At 45.6% G+C, this 20,395-nt stretch overlaps 1 protein-coding gene across 4 annotated transcripts in view; it reads right to left on the reverse strand.

Annotated features, from left to right (window-relative positions):
- Positions 1-3,489: 3,489 nt before the first annotated feature.
- LOC140198144 (uncharacterized) overlaps positions 3,490-20,395 on the reverse strand; it is a 45,184-nt gene continuing 28,278 nt past the window's right edge. For 2 of the 4 annotated variants that reach the window (XM_072259113.1, XM_072259110.1), the window contains 8 exons: positions 20,266-20,382; positions 17,654-17,755; positions 15,472-15,594; positions 15,303-15,386; positions 10,133-10,225; positions 8,869-8,922; positions 7,816-7,853; positions 3,490-4,324 (listed from right to left, as the gene is read on the reverse strand). In XM_072259113.1, the coding sequence (XP_072115214.1) occupies positions 4,256-4,324; positions 7,816-7,853; positions 8,869-8,922; positions 10,133-10,225; positions 15,303-15,386; positions 15,472-15,594; positions 17,654-17,755; positions 20,266-20,382 (680 nt within the window). In that variant the 3' untranslated portion in view covers positions 3,490-4,255. The remainder of the gene's footprint in view (positions 4,325-7,815; positions 7,854-8,868; positions 8,923-10,132; positions 10,226-15,302; positions 15,387-15,471; positions 15,595-17,653; positions 17,756-20,265; positions 20,383-20,395) is intronic. The other 2 variants (XM_072259111.1, XM_072259112.1) reach the window with 2 other exon arrangements.

Consider the following 20,395-nt stretch of genomic DNA (forward strand, 5'->3'; position numbering starts at 1 on the left):
CCAGAAGCGATGGCTTACCGGCTGAGTTGTACTCGGCTCTGTGGAACTGGATGGGCCCAGACCTGCTGGAAGTGTACAACGCTATGCTTCTGGCCGGCAGTATGTCAGAGTCCATGAGGAAGGGCATCATCACCCTCATCTACAAGCAGAAGGGGGAAAGGGAGGACATTAGAAATTGGAGACCCATCTCTCTCCTGAATGTGGATTATAAGATCCTGTCCAAGGCTATCGCCAACAGGGTCAGGTCTGCTCTGGGACAGGTGATCCACCCGGACCAAACCTGTGCTGTACCGGGCAGGAAGATCTCAGACAGCCTCACGCTGCTGAGAGATACCATCGCCTACGTGCAGGACAGGGGGGTGGACGCCTGCCTGGTCAGCTTGGACCAGGAGAAAGCCTTCGACAGGATATCGCATACGTACATGGCGGACGTGATCTCCAAAATGGGATTTGGGGAGGGAATCCGGAATTGGATTAGACTGCTCTACGCAGACATCCGTAGTGCAATCCAGGTGAACGGGTGGGAAACAGACAGCTTCCCCATCAGGTCTGGAGTCAGGCAGGGCTGTCCCTTCTCCCCTGTCTTGTTTGTCTGCTGCATAGAACCCTTTGCGGAAGCCATCAGGAGGGATGAGGGCATAAGAGGGGTGACGCTGCCAGGCAGTGGAGGGACCCAAGTGAAAACCTCCCTGTACATGGATGACGTCACCGTCTTCTGCTCTGATCCGAGGTCAGTTCGCAGGTTGATTGGCACCTGCGAACAGTTTGAGCTAGCGTCAGGGGCCAGGGTCAACCGCACGAAGAGCGAAGCCATGCACTTCGGCAACTGGCCAGACCGATCCAGCATCCCCTTCACCATCAGGTCTGACCACATGAAGGTGTTGGGGATCTGGTTCGGAGGGGCTGAGGCGTGCAACAAGAACTGGCAGGAGCGGACTGCCAAGGTGAAACAGAAACTGGGACTGTGGGGAGGGCACTCCCTGTCGATAACAGGCAAGAACCTGGTCATCAGGTGTGAGGTGCTCTCAAGGCTGCTGTACTTGGTGCAGGTCTGGCCCGTCCCCCACTCCTACAGCTCTGAAATCACCCGGGCTGTCTTCAGATTCGTCTGGGGATCCAAGATGGAGCGGGTGAGATGGACCGCCATGCACAAGTCCCTGGACAACGGGGGCAAGAACGTCCCCAATGTCGCCCTCACCCTGATGGCCAGCTTCGTATGTGGCTACATCAGGTTGTGTGTAGAACCCAGGTATGTGGGCACCAAGTACCACTATGTGCCCAGGCTACGAAGGATGGGTCTGGCCCCACTCCCGCGCAATGCCCCAGTCAGCTGGTCGTTGCCGGCATACCTGTCCTACGTAGCAAAGTTCTTCCAAGAGAACGCCTTTGACCACAGGGCCATCAGGCAGTGGTCGGCACGTAATGTCCTGCCGGCACTGCAGGAGAAGGACACAGTGGGGTGGTTCCCTGAGCAGACTATCCAGTTCATCTGGCAAAATGCCTCATCGCCAGATCTCACCAACAGGCACCAAGACCTCGCCTGGCTGGCGGTGAGAGGGGCCCTCCCAGTCAGAGCCCTCCTGTACACCCAGAACGTCATCTCCGCACCCCACTGCCCACGGGAGGACTGCAGTGAGGAGGAGTCTGTGACCCACCTCTTTGCACACTGCCAGTTCGCAAAGAGGGTGTGGAGGAGGATGGACGGGCTCGTGTCACGTTTTATCCCAAGCAGCTGCGTAACAGAGCACTCTCTGATCTACGGGCTGTTCCCGGGGACGCACACGGAGACCAACATCCGGTGCTGCTGGCAGATCATCAACTCGGTGAAAGACACTCTTTGGTCGGCCCGAAACTTGATGATCTACCAGCACATGGAGATGTCCGTGGGAGAATGCTGCCGACTGGCACATTCTAGGCTGCAGGAGTACGTGCTGAGGGACGCACTGAAACTCGGTGCAGCCACTGCAAGGGCCCGGTGGGAAAGGACCACGGTGTAGGGTTCTTCACCCACGGGAATGGGAGGGGTCGGGGAGTATACCCCTCAACAATGATATGGTAAGCTGAGCTACTGGAGTGCCACATGGTGGCTATAAATACGGATATGTACTGACTATAATGGAAACGTATGTAAAAGGATGGAAAGTTATTGAATGGTTTATTGTATATATTTATTTTTGAATAAAGTAAATTTTGAAATAAAAAAAAGTGAGTTGTGGGTAAGCTATGTTGGTGCTGGACATTTGCAGACTGCCCCCAGCACAACCTCAGACTCTGTTGGTCATTGAAGCAAGCAACACATTTTTGATGTTTCAATATCGATGTGACAAATAAAGCTAATCTTTTTAATCCTATTTGAATCACTAAGACAAACAAGTTGGTGGTGGACTTCTGAAGGTGAAAACACCCTGCATTCCCATCTCCATCAAGGGAACAGATGTGGAATTCGTCCGGGACTACGGATACCTGGGAACTCACCTGGACAATAAACTGGACTGGACTAAAAATACAGAGGCTCTGTACAAGAAGGGACAGAGCTGACTAGTTCCAGAGGAGGCTCTGCTCATTCAGCTGTGCGGCAGATGTTCTACGACACAGTGGAGGGCAGCAGGGGTGAGAGCAACTGACGCCAAGATCATCAATAAGCTGGAAGGCTGGTTCTGTTCTGGGGGTGGAACTGGATTCCTCAGTGGTTGTGCCTGAGAGGAGGATGCTGCAGATGCTATGGAGCATTACGGACAATCCCTCTCACCCCCTCCGTGAAGCACTGGACAGGGAGAGGAGGACCTTTAGTAACGGACTGATTCCAGTGAGGTGAACCACTGAACGTCACAGGAGATCCTTTCTCTCTGTGACTATGAGACTCTACAACTCCTCCTCAAGCACATGGTTTCATTGCACATCTGTATTTTACACTATTACTTTTTAATGTACATTTTGTATTTATTTGTACCTCAATGCTTACATTTTGTATTTTAAAGAATAAATGTCTGACTGAGTAACCTTGCAACAATAATTTCCTTTGGGGTAAATAAATAGTTATATTTTATTTAATTCTTTACCGTTTTTGATTTATTTTTTTGAGATAAAAATTGCACAAAAACTGAAATCAGCTATTAGAAGGAGTGCATGGAAAGAGCCTGTTTAATGTCCTGGTACCACTGAACACGGAGGCACTGTGGCCTGTGGAGCAGCTTGCCAAACACTTCACAGCTGGAGGGAACATAAGTGGTGTTGATGCTTTGTGAGAAAAAGTTTTCTCTATTTAAACTGATAGTTAAAAATGTCTCAATTCTACTGACAGTATAAATACTATGTATAAAGTATATGTTTTTGAAAAAGAAGCATGTTCAAGAGATAAAAAAAATAGGGAGAGAAAAGAACAGTTCTTGTAATGAAAATATTTTAAAATTTGTTTTGTGTTCTTTTCTGATTCAGCAAGGGCATTCAAAAATATATTTGCAAACAAAGCAAGCAGCATACACGTGTTAAAGGGCAAGAGAAATTGCTTTATTACAGTCATATACAATACAAAAGGAAGACAATCGATTAATAACTTACTGGTACAAAGAAAAGCAGAATAATACTCATCATCCACTTAATACAATCCCAGTGGCCGACTACTGATCCAACAGCCTCTCACGCAAAGCGCGTATACACACACACACAAACACACACACACACACACACACACACACACACTAAACACTCTTCACCAGCAATGCTGGAAATCCAAAGCAACACACACAAAATGCTGGAGGAACTCAGCAGGCCAGGAAGCAGCACCTATGTAATTGAATAAATAATTGACGTTTTGGGCCGCAGCAGGTTCGTAGGTGAAGTGTTGCCTCACCTGGGAGGGCTGTTTGGAACCCTGAATGGAGGTGAGGGAGGAGGTGAATGGGCAGGTGTAGCACTTTGGGGAGGGGAGGAACAGATGGATGTGTGTTCATGGACTCTTCATTGTACTTCAACAGCAAATTTAACTCTCTCCTTACAGGGCTGACTGCTGGGGGAGTCCTTTTGTGCCTCTTCCCACAAAGAACCTGGAATAAAGCTTCTGCTGCTGATAATCTCTTGACAATCTGGCAGAGATTTTAACATTCCCAGTCAGGAGCCAATGGACTGGAAATTATGCCATGTTGCTTTTTCGGAAGCCCAAGTCCTGAGTTGGGAGCGATAGGATCGAAATGTTCGGTCACACCAGATAGTGTTTTTCCAAGGCAATGGCATCCAACAGCAGACTGTTCAGCCCTTTCTAATTGGAATGTACAGATCCAGCATCTTCTGTGGTAAAGGTTGTGAAACTCTGCAGTTCTTCAACATTCTGAAAACACAGAAAGTGAAATTGTAAAATGCAGAAACTGATTAGCTTCACGTTCCAGGGTGTCAGTAATTCTGAGGATCTATCCTTGACCTAACACATTGGTGCAATCACAAAGAAGGCAGGTCAGTGGCTATACTTCATTAGGAGTCTGTGGAGATTTAGTACATCACCAAAGGCTCTAGCAAATTTCAACAGGTGTACCGGGGAGAATATTCTGCCTGGTTGCATTGCCGTCTGGAGTGGGGGTGCCAATGGATGTGATCAGAAAAGGCTGTCGTACATCATAAACTCAATCAGTTCCATCATGGGCACTAGCTACCCCATCAGAGGACAACTTCAATAAGCGATGCTTCAAGAAGTTGGCTGAGGTCCACCACCACCACCCAGGACATGCCCTCTTCTCATTGGGACCATCAGGGAGGAGGTGCAGGAGCATGAAGACACACACTTACATCTTAGGAACAACTTCCTTCCCTCTGCCATCAAATTTCTGAACAGGCCACAAACCCGTGACCTCACTTTCTACATTACTTAATTATTTTTTATATTTCTTATTGTCACTTTTATGATTTTTTTTAATGTCTTGCACTACTGCTGAAAAAGAACGAATTCCTCAAGACACACTTAGCAGCCTCTTTATAGGGTACCTCCTGTACCAAATAAAATAGTCACTGAGTATGTTCATGGTACCCCACCCACTTCAAGATTTTAACATGGTCTGCAATCAGAGGTGCTCTTCTACACACCACTGTTGTCATATGTGGTTATCTGAGTTGCTGTTGCCTTTCTGTCAGCTTGACATTCTCCCCTGACCTCTCTCATTAACAAGGCATTTATGGCTACAGAACTGCCGCTCACTGGATGCTGTTTTTTTTTTTTGCATACCATTCTCTTTAAAATCTAGATAATGTGTGTGAAAATCCCAGGAGATCAGCAGTTTCTGTGATACTCAATCCACCCCATCTGGCACCGACAGTCATTCCACAAAGTCACATAGATCACATTTCTTCCCCCATTCCGATGTTCAGTCTGAACAGTAAATAAACTTCTCGACCATGTCTGCATGCTTTTATACGTTGAGTTGCTACCACAGGACTGGCTGATTAGATATTTGATTAACAAGCAGTAGTACAGGCATACATAATAAAGTGGCCACTGAGTGCACGTCATTGATTCTGATTCTAATTCTGAGAGTAAGTGAAGGAGGGAGATATGAAAGCACAGAAGACCAAAGCAACATCTATTTACAAACTGAGAGACTGTGAAAGAAGGTCAAGATGGTAGTACATCTCTGTTACCTTCATAGACAACGTGTTCAGACACAGGAGCTGTGTAGACAGTGGGAGAATCCGTGCAGTACTGTGCAAAAGTCTTAGGCACATATGAAGACCTTTGCACAGACTGTACTTATCAATGTGGAGAGCAGGTTTGTAAATCTGGCAGGAGCAAAGAATATTGGGAATGGTGAGGATGGAGTGCTGCAGGAGGGGTGTGGAACAGGTGGGAGAGAAGGAATGCCAGGGCTGGTGGGAGGGTGGCCCAGGTGCAGACACACCATTCGCCAAGACACCAGCAAGGTCATTTGATTCCAAACAATTGGTTTATTGATCTCTGGTGCTTCCCGCTCCCTCCCCTCTTCCTTCCCCTTTTCCCAACCATGATTCCCCTCTCCCTGCCTCCTTCCCACTTTCAGTCGACAATCGAGACCCAAATCAGAATCAGGTTTATCATCACTCACGTCATAAAATTTGTTTTTTTTTGTACCAGAGTGCAGTGCAAAACATATTATATATACAGTGCCTGTAAAAAGTATTCACTCCCTTGGAAGTTTTTATGTTTTATTGTTTTACAACATTGACACACTAAATCATCACTGGTACAGCCAATTGGTTTTAGAAGTTACATAATTAGTTGAATAGAAATCTGTTTTTGGAGACCTGAGTGCAGTCAAGGCATTTCAATTGATTGCAGTAAAAATGTACCTGTATCTGGAAGGTCCTACTGCTAGTGAGTCAGTGCCCTGGCAAAAACTATACCATGAAGACAAAAGAACACTCCAAGCAGCTCCGCAAAAAGGTTATTGAACAGCATAAATCAGGAGATGGATACAGGAAAATTTCCAAGACACTGAATATCCCTTGGAGTACAGCTGCCAATCATCAAGAAATGGAAAGAATATGGCACAGTTGTAAATCTGCCTGGAGCAGGGCACTCACTGAGTGACCGTACAATAAGGGTCTAGTGAGGGAAGCCACCAAGAGACCTATGACAACTCTGAAGGAGTTACAAGCTTCAGTGGCTGAGATGGGAGAGACTGCACATACAACGACTGTTGCCCAGGTGCTTCACCAGTCACACCTTCATGGGAGAGTGGCAAAGAGAAAGCCACCGTTAAAAAACCTCACATGAAATCTCAGCTAATGTTTGCCAGAAGGGATGTGGGAGACTCTGAAGTCAGCTGGTCTAATGAAACCAAAATTGAATTTTTTGGCCATCACACTAAATGCTACATTTGGCATAAGCCAAACACCTCACATCATCAAAAGCACACCATCTCTACCATGAAGCATGGTGGTGGCTGCATCATGCTGTGGGGATGCTTCATTGCAGCAGGTCCTGGAAGGACTGTGAAAGTAGAGGGTAAAATGAATGCAGCAAAATACAGGGAAATCCTAGAGGAAACCGTGATGCAATCTGTAAGAGAACTGAGACTTGGGAGATTTGTTTTCCAGCAAGAAAATCACTTCAAGCATAAAGCCAAAGCTTCACGGGAATGGCTTAAAAACAACAAAGTTAATGTCCTGGAATGGCCAAGTCAGAATCCAGACCTCAAGCCAATTGAGATTTTGTGGCTGGACTTGAAAAGCATTGTTCACTCACAATCCACATGCAATCTGATAGAGCTTGTGCAGCTCCGTAAAGAATGGAGAAAAACTGCAGTGTCCAGATGTGCAAAGCTGACAGAGACCTATCCACACAGACTCAAGGCTATAATTGCTGCCAAAGGTGCATCTACTAAATACTGACATGAAGGGGGTGAATACTTACACAATCAATTATTTTGTGTTTTATATTTGTAATTAATTTAGATCACTTTATACAGGTCTGTTTTCACTTTAACACAAAAAAGTCTTTTTTTGTTGATCAGTGTCAAAAAAGGCAAATTAAATCCACTGTGATTCAATGCTGTAAAACAATAAAACATGAAAATTTCCAAGGGGGGTGGGGTGAATACTTTTTATAGGCACTATATATGTTAATATTCACAGTCCAGATTTGGCCTCTGAGGTAGTTTCTGTGAGCGTGTCAGATATATGTGATTGGATTTGACTTAATATATTGGATTGTGAGTATCAATGTCTGACTTGTATAAACAGAGTGGGAAGATTTCAGTGTGCACAAATTTGTAGCTGTGTGTCAATAATTTATAGCATATTAAATAAGCTCTACTGCATAAAATACATTCGCTGGAATTAATACGAACAAAATACCTGTGGTCCTTTTTCATTAGTGTTGCTTTTATTTCTGCCTATAATGAAGAAAATAATCAATAACTATGGATATTCAATATTTCAATGAATTGTCTCACCAACAGTCACTAAAAGAGTTTCAATCCTCTCTCATTTACTCTTGAGAATTTGACCCCTTCTTAGTGACTTAACAGAGAGTGCAGACAAGATCTCCAGTTTACAGACTGGGGAAGGTCCCGGATCACACAGTGGGAAAGGGTTAACAATCAATAGAAGAGTTGCTTTATGCACAGACTCCCACAGTAACTTCCCTGAGGTGTTTCACATGGAGTATTTTGCTCCCCCATTCTTCTGACTGATGGAATTTCCTGCACTCAGAGAGCGCAGAATCAGGACACAGGCTCCCGTCCTGCACTGGGAGCCGGGCCAGGAAATGTGCCTTCTTGTTACTTGCCTTTAAAGATCATGGCTTTCCCCAAGACAGGGTCTGCCATCACATTCCCATTGCCTGCTCCCAGCTGAATGATTGAAAATTGTGGACTGTGTGCTGAATGTCCAAATACTTAAAATGAAGGGGCAGACAATCAAACAGCAACTCCTTTCCCAGTTTCCCATATCTGCTCCCCATGGGCAAGGTTCCTTTCACCTTCCTATCCTGGGAATGTGAGTGACACCAAGTCCCGACACAAGAGAGACCACAGGTGCAAAGTGCCCTTCGGCTCATTTATCTGGCACTTTCTGGAATCCTCCATCCCTGCCCTCCTCCCAGATGTTCCCCTGATGGACACGGCACTGGGTTTCACCCACCCCTTCCCTCCAGTGATTGATCCAACTCTACGAGATGATAAACCTCTTGAATTCACTCCCCAACAATCTCCAAAAGAGAAATGACAAAAGCCCCTGGACTTCACCTTCACTTACCCCAAGAATTTGACCATCCGGAATGGCACAGGCCGGATATTCACTGGGGTAGGGCGGGGGGAGGGGAATTGCACAGGCCAGATATTCCCTGGAGGAGGTCAAGGTGGTGGGGGGGGGGGGGGGGGAGGAATGGAAAACTCCGCCTGCACTCACCAGTCATCCAGCTGTACCCTTTCCGGACCCAAAGGCAAATCGGGCTGTGCAAGTCTGTGGATACAGTTATAAAACGGGATAAATCAAGCCTCGCCCACATTATCCCAGGCAACCTTAACACCACAGTCCTTCCCCCATCACTCTGAAACATCAAAACTAAAACGATATTACTGAGGTACCAATTTGAAATTATTTTAAAAGGTGCAATAAAAATAGGAATGGCTTAGGGCAGTTGCAGGTCAGGAAGCCTCTGTGGAGACAGAAGTAATTCACGTTTGAGGCCCACGCAGCATCCGGTGACAGGCACAGCAAGAAGTTCTGGAGCTCCGCATTCCTGCAGATTTCCAGCAGTCTCCCGTAAGAACGGCAGATTTTTTTCTTGAAAGACGGTGAAATCCTCCAGTTTTATATTCATCTGTATTTACGTTGGATTCTTTTATTTAATTCACCAGATTTTAATTTCCCCATTGCCCTGTGTCAGGATTCAGGCTTATCGGGCCGAAAAATTAGTTTTACCACTGTCTCACAGAATAGAACCAAGAGCCCTCTGCACTATAGATAGAAAATACTCAGCAAAGTCCATAAAGAGGATCTAGGCAATAAAAATATTTTGAGTGTTTTGACAATACTTCTGATTGATACTGTGTCTTTCTTCACTATGGAATTCTGATGAGGTCAGGCAGGACCTTAATGAAAATCATACTCTAATCCCAAAAGGCAAAGTGATCCCCTGATGTCAGGGTGAGATGGGATACAACTCTATTGCAACGCCTGATTGGCAAGAAATGACTAGGGAAGTGTTAGACTAGTGTGTAATATTGTTATTTTACGCAGATTAACTCTTCCTGTGCTTGCTTAATATGTGTGTAATTGTGGTATTTTACTGAGAAAGGCAGGAGAATGGGGTTGAGAGAGATAGTAAATCAGCCCTGGAGAGGCAGAGCAGACTCGATGGGCTGAATAGCCTAAACTGCTCCTACGTCTTATAGTCTATTTATGACAAAAATACCAATGACTCCATGAGGAGCTTCCAGTAGCAGCAGGGAAGATACAGGCCAGAGCTCCTCCTGAACTACAGCAGCCAGTCAGGGACAGGGGAGGGGCAACAAGCTGGAGGTTTCCCCATAACCCCAACCTGAAGGGGCAGTGGGACCCTGGGGAAAGTTTTCATTATGACTGAGTTCCTCCAGCATTTTGTGTGTGCTGCTTTGATTTCCAGCAAAAGGTTTGTGATCTGAAGGGTTCTGATCATTTTGATACTTACAGGAAGAGAATATTAAGGCCATGATAAAGCTGACTGTACATTCGGCCACTGAGGCGATGAGCACATTCCAAGTGTGGAAGGTACTTCCTTGTTCTGAAAATATAGAACAGCAAAGACACTGAGTAATCTCGCACATGCATATCAATCATATCAACAGCCATTCACAATGGGTCGTCCCAGAATGGCAACATCAAAACCTGAACACAGTCATTTGAGGAAGTGGGGCTGTCAGTTAGTCATCAATAGCTCTAGCTGCTGACCAACTTCAGAAACTGTGCCGATGCTGTCGAGACTCTGGGGACAGCCAGCCTTACCCTGGCTGGGCCAAGCAGACACACTTCCCCCTACCACTGATACCCAGTACCTCCACAATGAAGCTCACTGCTGTCCAGCTGCTGCTCCATCTACTGCAGGGGGGAGGGGAGCAGTGGGCTGCCGAGCTGGAGAGATGACAGGGAGGTAACAGGTGCCCAAGGTAATTCTCTCCACTCTATCACAGACTGTGTCTTTCCACTCCTTGGTAAACCCCCAAAAGCTGATCATCTCCCTCTTCTGCCCTCTCCCACCCCCCACAATCGCTACATAATCTGGGAAAGACAGACTGCCTTCTGCCACCGCTCAAACGTCAGGCTGCCGTTTACTGATTACAGCTTAGGGCTCAAAACCATCATCCCCTCAGTACTAATCAAACTTTGAAACCTGGGCCTCTTCCTGCAAAATGGATTCTTGACCTCCTCATTGGGAGACCTGTCATTTTAGATCCGAAGTAACATCCCTTCCTTGCTGACAGCCAATACTGGCATATCTGAACGATGCATGCTTAGCCCAAAGCTCTATTCTCTCTACACCCACAACTGCAACTTATTCTGATCCAGGACAGAGTCCCCCCATCCCATTCCAAACAGTGATACAGCCAGTTAGAATGCTCTCCACAGTACATCTATAGAAATCTGCGAATGTCTTTGGTGACATACCAAATCCCCTCAAACTGTTCCATTTGACAGATGCAGCATGGATTCAGAAAGGGTAGGTCCTGTTTGACAAACTTACTGGAGTTCTTTGAGGGCGTAATGAGTGCAGTGGATAGAGGGGAACAGGTGGATGTCGTATACTTGGATTTCCAGAAGGCGTTCGATAAGGTGCCGCAGAAGAGACTTATAAATAAGATACGGATGCATGGAGTCAGGGGAAGAGTATTGGCATGGATAGTGGATTGGTTAACCAATAGAAGGCAGAGAGTTGGTATAAATGGGTGTTTCTCCAGTTACCAGTCAGTGGTGAGTGGAGTGCTGCAGGGGTCAGTACTGGGCCCGCAGCTGTTTACCATTTACATTGTTGATTTGGGAGAGGAATTTGAGAGTAGGGTAACAAAATTTGCTGATGACAGTAAACTGAGTGGAAAAGCAAATTGTACAGAGGATGTGGAGAGTCTGCAGAGGGATATAGATTGGTTGAGTGAGTGGGCCAAGGTCTGGCAGATGGAATACAACATTGGTAAATGTGAGATCATCCACTTTGGAAGGAATAATAGAAGAGCAGGTTATTATTTAAATGGTGAAAGATTGCAGCACGCTGTTGTGCAGAGGGACTTGGGAGTGCTTGTTCGTGAATCGCAAAAAGTTGGCTTGCAGGTACAACAGGTTATTAAGAAGGCAAATGGAATGTTGGCCTTCATTGCTAGAGGGATTGAATTCAAGAGCAGGGAGGTTATGCTGCAACTATACAGGGTACTGGTGAGGCTGCACCTGGAGTACTGTGTGCAGTTCTGGTCTCCATCCTTGAGGAAGGATAAACTGGCTTTGGAGGCAGTGCAGAGGAGGTTCACCAGTTTGATCCCAGAGATGAAGGGGTTAACCTGAAGAGAGATCAAGTCGCCTGGGACTATACTCTCTGGAATTCAGAAGAATGAGAGGGGATCTTACAGAAACATACAAAATTTTGAAAGGGATAGAAAAGATAGAAGTAGGAAAGTTGTTTCCATTGGTAGGTGAGACTAGAACTAGGGGACATTGCCTCAAGATTCAGGGGGAGAAGATTTAGGACAGAGATGAGGAGAAACTGTTTTTCCCAGAGAGTGGTGAATCTGTGTAACTATCTGCCCAGGGAAACAGTTGAGGCTTCTTTACTAAATATATTTAAGATACAGTTATATAGATTTTTACATAGTAGGGGAATTAAGGGTTATGGGGTAAAGGCAGGTAGATGGAGCTGAGTTTACGGACAGATCAGCCATGACCTTATTGAATGGCGAGGCAGGCTCAATGCGCCGGATGGCCTACTCCTGCTCCTGTTTCTTATGTTCTTATGTTAATGAACTGCATTGATATGCTGGACCCAAGATAGATTCTCAGAGATTTTGGCACCCAGGAACTTAAAATTGCTCACTCTCTCCATTTCTGATCCCTCTATGAGGACTGGTGTGTGTCCTTATGTCTTTCCTTTTCTGAAGTCTACAATCAATTCTTTGGTGTCATTGACGTTGAGTGCAAGGTTGTTGATGGATCAACCAGCTGATCTATCTCACTCCTGTACGCCCTCTTGTAACCATTTGAAATTCTGCCAACAATAGTTGTGCCATTAGCAAATCTATAGATGGCATTTGAGCTGTGTCTAACCACACAGTCATGGGTTTAGAGAGTGAGTAGAGTAGAGTAGTGGGCTAAGCACACAACCTTGAGGTGCGCCAGTGTTGATTTGGAGATGCTATTTCCGATCTGCACAGGCCATGGTCTTCCAGTGAGAAAGTCAAGGATCCAGTTGCAGAGGGAGGTAAAGGGGTCCAGGTTTTGGAGCTTTTTGAGAAGAACTGCAGGAATGACTGTGTTAAATGCTGAGCTGTAGTCTACTAGCATCAGCCTGGCATAAATATTAGTATTGTCCAGGTGATCCAAGGCATCATGAGAAGCCTATGAGATGTTTCTGTTAGGATAGGAGTCCCATCTCAAGTGGAGGCTCACTTCATTGCTACCAGCCCTGCCAAAACGGATGCCTGCATCCTTTCCAACTAAAAAATGGAACCTCAGATTCTTATATCAACACCTCAGCCACATACAAATTCCCTTGACACCTGTTTATATCCAATTTAGTGTTCAGTTTGGGCGGTCATTCAGAGATTATTATGAATAATGTTTAATCATTTTGTTCAGCAATTAAACTCATTCCCAAAATTTGGAACTTCCTGCTCTATAGAACGACAACTCCCTAGAACTCCACTTGTTAATTTGTTGGCAAACACCCCCTCATTTTATACACTCAGTGGCCATTTTCATTAGGTACCACCTGATGTTTGTGGCGGTAGCCCATGCAATTCAAGGTTTGACATGTTGTGCATTCAGAGATGCTCTTGGGTGTATTTAAAGCGGATGTTGTTAAGTCCTTAATTAGTCAAGGCGTCAAAGATTATGGGGAGAAGGCAGAAGAATGGGGTTGAGAGGGATAATAAATCAGCCATGATGGAATGGTGGAGCAGACTTGAAGGGCCAAATGGCCTAATTTGCTCCTATGCCTTTTGGTAAAGGTCTCCTCACCAGCAGCTGGTGGACTTGTGGAATTTGTTGCCACAGGCAGCTGTGAAGGTCAGGCCGCTGTGTGTATTATAAGGCAGAGATTGATAGGTTCTTGATTGGACACAGCATCAAACGTTACAGGGAGAAGGTCAGGGAGTGGGGCTGAGGAAGGGAAAAAAGGACCAGCCGTGATTGAATGGCGAAGCAGACTTGATGGGCCAAATGGCCTAATTCTGCTCCTATGTCTTATAGTCTTATGGACATAACAAAGTGGTTAAGCAACAGTTGGACTCACAGGGCACATCCAAAATCTAATGTCACCTTGTCCATTGACAAGTAACATAGTGGGATCTGTTCATGAAATAATGACCGTAGTTCTGATTTCAATTGAACAAAACCTCCCAATACCATCTTCTACACTCCGCAGACTCATTAATCAGGCCTCTCCCGAACAGTGAACCCGTCCCTTGGACGAAGCACTGAGATGAACAGAGGAGGAATGCACTCTGTGTGGGGTATTTCAATGTCCAAGTGTGTCACGGGTTGTGACACAACTAACTGCTGTGCACTCAAGCAATGGCAGATAGAAGTTGTTCAAGTATAGTTGTCATTCAACCATACACAAAACATCGTTCTTCTGGGGCCAAGGTGAACAAACACACTACACAGAGTCACACACAGTACATAAGAGTTATGATCCAGCACATACAGTCACAAAATACTATAAGCATAAGTCGCTGAGTGGTCTGAAAGTGTGGGATGTTGTCCTGAAGCGTTTCTGCAAGAACAAGCACGCAGCAGTTACTCATCTCACGATGAACCAATCTAAAAGAGAAACCTTCCTGACCTTACACACACAACTCTAATTGCTGTGACTCACAGACACACTCTTGTCCTGCACTGGCATTTTCCATCTTTTATTGCTGCTGTTTCACATATTTATATAGAAACATAGAAAATAGGTGCAGGAGTAGGCCATTCGGCCCTTCGAGCCTGTACCGCCATTCAGTATGATCATGGCTGATCATCCAACTCAGAACCCTGTACCTGCCTTCTCTCCATACCCCCTGATCCCCCTAGCCACAAGGGCCATATCTAACTCTCTCTTAAATATAGCCAATGAACTGGCCTCAACTGTTTCCTGTGGCAGAGAATTCCAGATTCACCATTCTCTGTGTGAAGAAGTTTTTCCTAATCTCAGTCCTAAAAGGCTTCCCCTTTATCCTCAAACTGTGACCCCTTGTTCTGGACGTCCCCAACATCGGGAACAATCTTCCTGCATCTAGCCTGTCCAATCCCTTTAGGATTTTATACGTTTCAATCAGATCCCCCCTCAATCTTCTAAATTCCAACGAGTACAAGCCTAGTTCATCCAGCCTTTCTTCATGTGAAAGTCCTGCCATCCCAGGAATCAATCTGGTGAACCTTCTTTGTACTCCCTCTACGGCAAGGATGTCTTTCCTCAGATTAGGGGACTGTGTTACTGTGTTCACTGTGTTATTATAACAGTGCCAGTAACATTATACTATGTTACATAAACTGCACCTCACACTTTATATCAACCTGTCAGCCTTCAGGCCAGGCCACGCAGGGACTTATGCTAATAGTCTTTGAGTGACTGCATCTGCTGGATCATGAACAGTATGGAGAAATAGACAACTCACTTTCCTGATGGATGTCTTTGATGAAGAAAGCAATTGAGGTGCCAACCACGATGACGTGCAGTGCAAGCTGAATAACTGAAATAACTGTCAGAGACAGAGAACATGATGATAAGAGAGTTGGATATCACTACGACTGGAAATTTTATAAAACTGATGAGCTGTTTCTCACCGATACTGGTGCTGAATCTGCAAATTCGCCGGCATTTAGGTACTTGAATGATAAATGGTACAGTCAAAGTAAACAATAGGAGAACTGCAATGCATGCTGTAGCCACATTTAGTAAACAAGAATCTAGAGCAAACACCAAACAGTAAGGGTTAGCAATTTATGCAGAACTTGAGAAATTAAGCCAACAAGATAGCATAATCCCATTTCCCAACAGTAGTTAGATATTAGTTCCACTGATGTAGGTGAGACTGGAAAGGCCCACTCTCTCCTCTCCCTACCTCATCTTCGTATGACTCCCCCATCCCAACCCCCCAGCTTCACCTGGATTGACCTATCACCTGCCAGCTCTTACTTCACCCCTTTCCCCTCATCTTTTTATAATGGCCATCTCCACTCTTGCTTCCAATCCTGATCAAGGGTCTCGATCCAAAACTTGAAGTGGCCATTTCCCTCAGAGAGACGGTGACCAATTCACAGATTTCTTCTAGCTCCATCGTGAGCAGCACCAGAAAGGCTTCATTGCTGTCCATAAGCAAAAGAGATTTTGCAGTCGCTGAAAATCTTGAGAAACAGACACAAAATGCTGGAGAAACTCAGCAAGCCAGGCAGCATCCAAGGAGGGGAATAAACAGTCAACGTTTCAGGTCGAGACTCTTCATCCAGATCTAACAAATCCTAATGAAGAGTCCTGGACCGAAAAGTCAACTGTTTTATTCCCCTCCCCTCCACAGATGCTGCCGAACTTCCAGAATTTTGAGTGTGTTGTGTGTGCTCATTTGTGGCTCACCTGTTTACCCCCAATAGGGTGATGGCGAGCACCCTAATGTAACCTCCGCTGTTCCCATGGGTAGGCAATCTCATGAGTTCCTTGGTGTGATCATGCCTCATTTCTCACCTTAGATGCACGCCCTCTGGTATTATACATTACAACCCGAAGAAAAAGATACCAGCTACGTACCCGTGCCTCTCATAACCTTATAAACTCTCGGTCTCCCCTCAGCCTCAACCTCAACCTCTCCAGAGAAAACACATTTTTGTCCACACTCCCCTCATGGCATGTGCCCTGTATTTGAGGCAGCATCCTGGTGAACCTCTTCTGCACCCTCCCCAAAGCTTCTGCATTCTTTTTTTGCAATGAAACAACTGGGATTAAATGCAGTAGTCCACACGTAACCTAGCTACAGTTTAGTAAAGTCGCAACACGACTTCCCAATTCTTGAAATCAGTTCCACAACTGATAAAGATAATAAGCATGTTATATACCTTCTTTAGCATCCTATCAACTTGAGGCCACTTTCACCTACAGACTTGGACCACAGGTTGTCTCTGTACATCAATACATTTAAAGGTCCTGCCATTAACAGTGCACTGACTTTTTACATGTCGTCTGCCAAAGTGCAAAGCTTCACGTTTGGCCAGATTAAGCGCCACCTGTCATTTCTGCAAGTGATCTCTGTTCTTTTCTAGTATTCTACACTAACCGTAACATCGCCAATCCTTGTATCATTTGCAAACCTGCTAACCCCTTCCCCCTGCAAACAATCTATGTCCTTTGCCATTTTTCAAAGCTATCCACAAAATCACCAAGCTCTGTATCATCTGCAAACCTGCTAACCCCCTCCCCTTGCAAATAACTCTACACTCCTACCCCGAGTCAATTGTCTGCCCACGTCAATAGCAACAAACTGTCAACTCAACGAGTTTCAACATAAGGATTTTATTAAATGCCATCTGGGAGTTCAGATCCCCAATGGGCCTATCAGTATACCTATCGATATTAAGCTCAACCACACTAAGTGTGGCCAGTGACTCATTAAAACAGAATAGAACTTGATTGCCATTGCTAGACAACAAGATTGTGAGGCTACTGCAGTCTGTGTAAAACAGATATTTACAATACATGTGGTACAGCTTAATAAAACTAACAATTTCGATATTTACAAGCAATATGTGACCTTGATTCTACTGGCAAGCCGGGGTGTAGCATTGTTCACCGTTATTGAAGCCGAAACCTCCAGCAGTTTCTCTTCCCTCGGCCGTGGGACCGAGGACTGCAGGTGCTGGTGGTCCTAAGGAAGCACCGTACAGAAATGCACTGAACAAGGCACTTGTCTGTTCCAAACCCCCCAGAGGTTTGGAAGTTGGTCACTTTTATGGAAGTGAGTAACATCTGTGCACAAACCTTTAAAATGAACCGAGCGACTGAACGCAGCGAGGATGAAAAGAAGCTGCAGGATGTTACATATATACAGGACATGCTTCCACTGTTCGTACTTTGGTAATTCTATGGAGAAAAGGACACAAGTATCAAAGCTGCAAAAGTCACACAAGTGGGTCAACATATGCCTGAAGTGATAAAGTACATACTGAACCTAATAAGGAACAGAAAGAATAAAGCTTGGTGCAGAAGGCCAGGATCTTTGAAATTGGTCACTCAGGTAGATAAGATAGTCAATGAGACAGAGGGACTTCTTGCTTTGAAAAAATATTCTTGCTCAAATCACTTTTAAACCTTTTACCCTTCACTCAAAATTTATCTCCTTTAATTTTACACACCTGCTATGGGGAAATATTTCTATATTAGCCTTGTAAGGTGAGATAATGGTTTTGCTTACACAGACAGTGGTGGGTGCCTTGGGGCAAATGGAGCTCAGCAGCTGTGGTTGGCAGCTCATTTGGGGGAAGGACGACTCAGATCTCCAGCCTCCGCTGCCTTGCGGCTACTCCCACTCATAGGGAAGACTTGCGTTGAGTTCGATGCTGACTGGCAACTTCTGTGGCGCTGCTGGTGCCAAACTGTAATGGCCTCTGCAGTTCCTTTAGATTCATCAGCAGCGTGGAGAAGGGGAGCCTGTCATACTGCCCTGGTTTGCATATCACGTAGAAAGCCGGGATGCAACTTCCCTGGTCAACCCCAACCAACAGAGGACCTATGGTGGGAGCCTAGAACCTGCAGCCAGGGGTGGTGGTTGGGGCTGATATATAAGGGACACCAGAGACTCTTAGATAGGCGAATGTGTGATAGAAAAACGGAGAGTTATGGGATGTGTCAGAGTAACAGGGTTAGGTTGATCATGGGGTAAGGGTGGAACAACATTGCAGGCTGAAGGGCCTATGCTGGGTTGTGCAGCACTGTCCTCTGTTCTATGTAGCCTGAGCATGGAAAACAACGCTGGGGAGCAAGTAGTACATCTTTATAATCACTGATTAGGCCTCAGCTACAGTAACAAGTGCAGTTCCAGTCATCACACCCTAAAGGGATCAAGTATTACATTGGTCTGGGTACAATTTTAGTTGTCATTCGTGAATACCCATGAATACAGCCAAACAAAACAGCGTTACATCGTGGCTAAGGTGCAAGACACAGTACCAACAGTCACACACAGCACAAAGCACATAGAAGGCAGCAAGCAAATATAAGATACAAATAAAATACAGTCACACAAAAATATGTATATTCCAAGACCCTGAGTCGATGAATATTGCAGAAATCTGCAGTCGAACACAATACGCCTTGTCTACCTCCGACTGAACACTTGGGCAGGGTTGGGGGGGGGGGGGAGAGGGGAAGCACGGGTAGCGCTGACTCCTGCTTGGACGCCGCGCCACACTGCCTCCAGTGGAGCGCACCAACTGACGCCTTTCACCTGTGCGGCTGCAGACAGCGACACTGCAGCTTAAGGCCTAGTCCTCGCTACGACTGATGCCACGCAGCTCCTCTACCATTCACCAATAAGTTAGTGAAACAGACTTGCAGCATTCCACATTAACAAGGCATGGAGTGTTTCATTCTCCTTGGAGTGGAGGAGGACAAGGAGGAAGCCAGATTCAAGATGTGCAAATGAGGAGGAGTGTAAATAGTGGGAGACATTAGACAGCTTAAGTTTAGGGCAAGGGGTAAGAGGGTGAGAAGCACCATCCAGATGGTGCTTGGCATCTGAAAGATGTTGCATGTCGGAGTTCACAGGAACTGTAATATAGAGTAGTTGTTAAGTCACGTTTTGGAACCATTAGGCCTGTTTCTGTAATGTGATGCTCTTTGGTCCATCCATTTTGAAGCATACTGGATTGATGGCAAGAATGTGGTAAGTGTGGATGCTGATGACTGATTGGTACCAAGCAGGACTCACTAGCTTTCTGAGTTTACCCCTCACTTATTCCTTTACTCTGCGGTTCCCGTCTATAGGGTGGGAGGGCGGAGCGTTGGAGAATGATGAACTGTATTGGATCGATCGCGAGAATGTGATACAGCACCGATCTTCCAGCCCTTCAAACCGCCTCGCCCAGCAACCCACAATTTAACCCTAGCTTAATCACGGGATAATTTACAATGACCAATTAACCTACTAACCAGTATGCCTGTGGAATCTGGGAGGAAACCAGAGCACCCAGAGGAAACCCACGTGTTCACAGGGAGAACACACAAACTTCTTACAGGCAACAGTGGGAACTGAACCCAGGTCGCCTGTACTGTAAAGCATTGTGCTAACCACTACGCGATCGTGCCGCCCCATTAACATTCTCTTAAAGGTTGCAATTGGACTTGCATCTACCACTTCTGCTGGCAGCTTGTTCACCCTCGTAGCACCCTCAGAGCAAAGAAGCTCCCCTTCAGCTTCCCCTTGGATATTTTATCTTTCACTCTAAACCTGTGACCTCCGAGTCACAACCAATCTAAGTGGAAAAAGCCTGTAAGCATTCGCCTCTCTGCCTGTTGTTACTAATATTAATAAAGATTTGCAAGCAATGCCTGCACATTTATGTTAAAGTGTAAACTGGACAAAAATGGAATACCTCTGTTTGATTTACACTTCCAGATGTTCAGAAGAAAAACTGCAATAAGATAAACTGAAGAAAACACCAGGGCTGAGATCGACAGAACAATCATCGGAATGTCATCAGCGGAAGGGTCTGCAATTAAACA

The sequence above is a fragment of the Mobula birostris genome, chromosome 5 (genome assembly GCF_030028105.1).
Source record: "Mobula birostris isolate sMobBir1 chromosome 5, sMobBir1.hap1, whole genome shotgun sequence".
Classification (NCBI taxonomy): domain Eukaryota; kingdom Metazoa; phylum Chordata; class Chondrichthyes; order Myliobatiformes; family Myliobatidae; genus Mobula; species Mobula birostris.